Raw genomic sequence first — 6,000 nt, forward strand, 5'->3', positions numbered from 1 at the left:
GAAGCCTTTGAGGACAACAGAGCAGCAAGTTCCTTGTGAACATCATTCTGCCATATTGGACACTATTTTGTGAGCTTAATTTAGTTGCTCTTGCTTTACAAAGAACATGCAAGCCATTTTAGTAAAATGGTTTTTGCTTTCACAATAATTCATACTGTGTGAGGAGGAAAGCTTCCCAACATAAATCATTTAATCTGTAAGCAGAGTATAGACTCAACAAAATTTGCTGATCATGTTTGAATACACTGAATAGCTTTTTGTCCATCTATTACAAGATGATCTAATGGTACCCTGAATTGCCGAAACACTCCGCACATAAGTGATAAGCCACGACCAACATCTGGGCTGCCCATAATTAGACAGTCTCACGTTTCAACATCTATGTTGCCCAGAAAACAAAACTTTTTAAAAAATTGCAGGTTTGGCATTGAGTTGGCAGCACACCACCCACTGTGTTCTTGGACTCGAAGAGACTAATTTCTTGGTTACAATTTATGCGCGCGCACGCACGCAGTTTTTTCTATTTGTTGGTTTTAACCACCAACAATTATCACCTTAGCTCCTACTAAATTGCCACCAACAAAATATGTGTGTGTAATAGAATCAACAACAGGTGAGTAGCCATCTTTTTTCCAGTCATCTAATTTCTTGGCCATGATAACCATTGGTATACGCTTGACAATATTTTCAAGCTCATTTTTTGAGCCTTACGCAGAGAGTCTATGACACAAACAAAACCTTCAACACTTTACAGACTAGCACCATAGCTCCTACACTGCACAGAAAATACTCCAATAAACTCAGCGATGTAGGATCTGTATTGGCCACTTCTGAAATTTAGTAAATATATATTCGAAAGTAGTCTTACATCTGTACAGAAATACCTCTCTGATACTTTACTACCACCAAAAACACAAGACAACACTGTGGTAAAAGTTTTGTGTTCACATTAACCTTTGTTTCCATATGCTCCATCTTACAATGTCATAAGCAGTGCTAACACGTATGTTTTCTGCTACACACTTTGTATTTATTTTCATAAGTGCCTTACAGTACATACCTGAGAAAAATAAATGGGCTATCTAGAGATCTAACTGCCTAGAAGCTGAAAGAAACTCAGTTTCCCAGAGAAGACCATTTGCTGTCTGGATTGGAGGACACTAGGAATTTATTTCTTTTGACAATGAAAGAAGCTGACCTTACACAATATCAATGTCAGAATAAAATTACATGATAGAGAAGATTAAACCAGCCTATATTTTGGATTACAATAAAAAAAAGGCTGGTGTAGGCAACAGCTAGCAGCCGTGAGCTACCACGATTTTGAGAGGAAGCAAATAAAGTGGTGGAAAAAAACATTTTTTCACATTTTCATGGTGATGATTGTAAATTCATACGTTTTATACAGAAGTCAAAGTCTAATAGCAAAACTTTTGTCGATTCTGCCACTGAACTGGCAGTGGCTTTGATGAATGAAGGAAACCTTGTTGAATCAATTCCCACTCTAAATAGTTGATTTAGAAACAGACTCACAAGCAGAGGTCCCCTGTGGTGGGATCAACTTCTTGAAACCATGTATATGGTTATGTAGATTAAGAACCTAGGTATCACAAACTGCAATTGTTCACTTTGGTGAGCCCTGAAAAACCTGACAAAGAAGGGAAAAATCTGATGTATGCATGATGCTACATAGCATTAAGAGAGTTGTATTAGATACACATAAAGGGCTTCCCATTCAGAAGGTTGTGGAGTGGATTCGGATCTCGTCAGCTACAGGTTTTTTTTTTCCTGTTAAATTTACATCTGAATGACAAACTTGTTTGGATAATTCATTTAAATGTAATTTTTATTTCCATTCCTTTGTCACATATTAATCATAGTAACTTCATTTGATCATTTTTCTTCCTATCACTTTTCTTTAAGTTTAAATCTTTGTTCACATGTTTTTATTAATTTTAAGTACTAGTTTTCATTTATTTTCTTTGGTTGCAACATCCTATTTTTTCGTTCAGGTTATTGCATATATTATATCTATTCCCCCATATTGCTTGATTTTTATTTTACTTATGCTCTTCTTTCAGTCAAATTTCCGCCTTTATCCATAGTGCAACAGGACTTTACAGTATATTTTAAATGAATGACAATTACTACGCAAAAAACCCTGCATATCTTTTAATAAAAAAATACATTTTCACACCATTGCACAGTCCATATATATAGATTACTATTTTGTTTTTTAAACGATACCAGAATTTTCAAGTAACTGAAATTGTTATACATAAATTCACAACAACGAACATTCCAAGAGGAAAAGAATGACAAAGGAAAAAAGAGAGACGAAAAACTTCTTACATTGATTAAAATTATGTAACAAAGGAATATAAATAAAAATTACATTTAAAACAATTACTTGAATAAAAAATGATCAAAGTCATTTAATGAAGATCTAAAAATAATAAAAATTTAATGCTCATGTCAACATACAAACTCTCAACTTCCTGCATGTAAAGCTCTTAACCTATCCATTACACTATGTTCTACATAAAACATTTTTAACACTATTAATCATCATGCAAAATGCCAAAATTTTTTTGTCAATTATTTGCAAGGAAGAATCCACCAGGATGAATGGCTACAGGGTGTGATCACTGGGATCTTAACCTACATCACCATTTACTAGGCTTCAAAAAGTCTATCTCACCACCAAGGAGCTTTTTTGTAGAGAAAAAGATTTTCCTAAATTGATTCTAGCTGGAGAAATGTCGAATTTTCCTTTGAAAAGCAAAAATGTGGGAAAGTAGCTGGGAGATATCAGGTACTGTTGTGTATAATGTGAAGCAGGACGTAATTTTCCAAAACACTTCAAAATTTTTCCTACAGCAAATTTAACTTGAGTAACTTTCAATAAAAACGACATTTTCAAATAGTTTGTAACAATATTCTGAGAAGGAATGTTGCTACTCACCATATAGTGGAGATGCTGAGTCGCAGATAGGCACAACAAAAAGATTTTCACACCTACAGCTTTTGGCCAGTAGCAATTGTCACTACACACACACAAACTGCAGTCTCAGGCAACTGAAACCACACTGGATTTTCTATTGTTTGATTTCAAAATAGCTTTACTTTCAGCACAAATAACTAGTTCTCCATCTCTATTCGGGAAATTAATGTCCTAGAAAAAAGATCCTGGTTTCAAATGCAATAAACAGGTGAAATGGAATGATCCTATGGCACTGATGGCCAGTTGTCCCCCACCTAACAGATAAGTTCTGTGCAGTAGAACCTGCTACACAAATTCTGGAAAACTGATAAGTCTTACTATGAACACACATGTTCTTTCCAATGAACCAAAAATGAGCAGAAGGTGGTTATGTTTAGCAACATGGCCTCAAATTAAGCACAAATTTGATAATTTTGATAGCATGTTTACATGCTAATAACTTTTACAGCCATTAGAAATGTCCGACGAAGTTCAGTGGAAGTAACTTCTGAGGAACTTCTGAAGGGCATTTGGTGTACTTAAATTCCTGCAGTCACAAATGCTTGAGAATTATTGTGACTAATTTCCCCCCATTCAGTGTGTAGCACAAAAATGATCAATGCTTCATTGCAGAAATTGACACTTTAGTATAAACTGTTACACCTCTAACCCAAATAACCCACACCATTAAAAACAGCTTCAATTTTTGGTCCCCTTAGATGTAGCCAAAACTGACAAATAGCTCACCAAGATTTCGCAACCCTAGGTATTCTGTAGCTTAAGCTTACATTTTAAATTTTGCACAGATCTGTTACATTTCAACATTTTATGACAAACATTCATGAAAAAATTGCAGTATATTTCAAAACCAGGTGGTGCTCATTCCTGAACTTCACATGTCATGGAATGATCTTTATATGCCTTCATTTTAATTTCCCAAAAAACTGTTAGCACTGACTTTGTGCCATATTTACCAGTCGCAATTAAATTCATTTAACTAAAATGACAAGAAATAACTGACATTTAAATATGGTACCAATAAGCTTATTGAACCAACATACAGTTCTCTCCTAACCCCATCACCGAAAACAATTTTTCCCACACTCCCACCAACAATATCTCACACCTCTGTTCAATCCACTTTGCGCGTGCGCGTGTGCGCACGTGTTGGGGGGGGGGGGGGGGGGGCATGTTATTTCATAAATGTAATGCAGGAAATCTCATTCCCTCCATAGGAGGGCTTCCTCTACTTCTTTGTGTGCAACTAACTGAATTTTACTTACAGAAAATTAACACTTGCATATCTGTAAGTACACACTTTCAGTAACAATGCCTTCCTGTACTATCAGCATCCAGTGTCAAAAGTGTTTTAGAATCTTGCTCCTATCATGATTTCCGTTATTTCCTGCTACTAAACACAACAGAACATTAATGTACTTTTCAAGTTATTTCAATTAGTATACTTCACAACACACAAGTACACAAACAGTTAGGACAGAAGAAAATAGATACCATATGTATGTTTCAGTAACATCAGACTTTCAAATGTGGATGATCAGAAATTTTTAAGCAGTGTTGTGCTGAAATTTTCCCCAATTAACTGTTCTGTATCCAACAGAGAGGGATCTTTTTCATAAATCTCGTAACAAACAATGATGTTACTTTGTTCGCAGAGCTACCCTCAAATTCATGAACTCAGTAAAATTGAACTCCAGTGTTTCAAAAGTAACAAAATATACCACGATAACAAGTGTGAAATCATGTTAGTCTCTGAATGCCTTAAAATTCTGTACAGTTTTGATTAACTGATTGTAACACAAACCTGTGGATAGCCATCACTCCTCATTCGTTTTCTTTCAGGTGATCTATGATGATCTCTACCTGAGTAACCACCAGGGCCTTCCTGCAAAGAGAAGCATACAACCACCAACATTTGTAAGTAAATGATTGCAGAAACATAATATTAAAAAAGCAGTGTTCCTTCATAATTTGTTGGAGAGATGTTCAAATTACCTTTGTTATTAATCTGACAGAAGAAACTTTTTATTTCAAATTGTGCCATTTGCATATAATGCAGGCTTCTTGCTAAATTTTAACTTTTATAGTAATTGGACTGGAAAAATCTTGTGACTATCACAATAAGAAAAGCAATATGTTAATATAATTTAGTGAACTGAGTCACATGTAATAATTTCTTATTCACACTCCACCTTGCTGAACCTCATTATTCACAGTATAATTTAGCTACTGCTGATGACAATAGTTTATTTAGTTCATATGGAAACATTCTATTTAAAGAAATAATTAGAGCTTAACACCTGAAAACCACATGCACATCAAAACTCAACCTTGTCTTTAAAAGAATCATAGTTGACAGGTTATTGGAAAGCCCTTATTCTCCTCTTTCTAGAAATGTTTTACTTGATCTGAAGACTTCACGTTTATGATTCTTTCCAAAACGAAGCATTATAGTTTTGTAGCTCAAAATTTTTTTGCTTCCATGAATCAATACTTTTCATATAATAACCTGTTACTTTGGTTATTACTACAATGAGAAATTTTCATTTTCTAGAAAATTCAAACTTTGGGAATCCCCGTGCATGTGAAAGTGTCACTCATAAAATAGCACCTATTATTTCGCAATTTTGGTGATGGTACAACTTTTGGTGAGAAATTATATTTGTATTTTTCACTTCTCTGTCTTTAGGTTTATATCTATAACGTAACTGCCTTTTTTTTATCTTTACTACCCCCGCTCTTCATTCACCGCTGCTAAACCACAAGCACAAGCTACTGTCTGAACATGGCACCATACTCTTGAGCTTAGGAATTTAATTTGTCACAATACCCTCTTAACAACACGCTAGTGCTGAAACTAAAATACTACTAATAACAAAAGCATCTGTTTATTCCGCCGATCACGATATACATACTAGATCCACATCCTTCACAGAAATGAACAGGTTTTTATTTCTAGTCACCTATAAAATCACAATGATATTTGTATTTTAAGGAAA

The 6,000-nt window shown here is 34.6% G+C and overlaps 1 protein-coding gene across 5 annotated transcripts in view; it reads right to left on the reverse strand.

Annotated features, from left to right (window-relative positions):
- LOC126275441 (trichohyalin-like) overlaps window positions 1–6,000 on the reverse strand; it is an 85,195-nt gene that overhangs the window by 49,247 nt on the left and 29,948 nt on the right. For all 5 annotated transcript variants that reach the window (XM_049977198.1, XM_049977202.1, XM_049977199.1 and 2 more), the window contains exon 5: window positions 4,806–4,886. In XM_049977198.1, coding sequence (XP_049833155.1) covers window positions 4,806–4,886 — 81 coding nt within the window. The remainder of the gene's footprint in view (window positions 1–4,805; window positions 4,887–6,000) is intronic.

The sequence above is a fragment of the Schistocerca gregaria genome, chromosome 1, assembly GCF_023897955.1.
Source record: "Schistocerca gregaria isolate iqSchGreg1 chromosome 1, iqSchGreg1.2, whole genome shotgun sequence".
Lineage (NCBI taxonomy): Eukaryota > Metazoa > Arthropoda > Insecta > Orthoptera > Acrididae > Schistocerca > Schistocerca gregaria.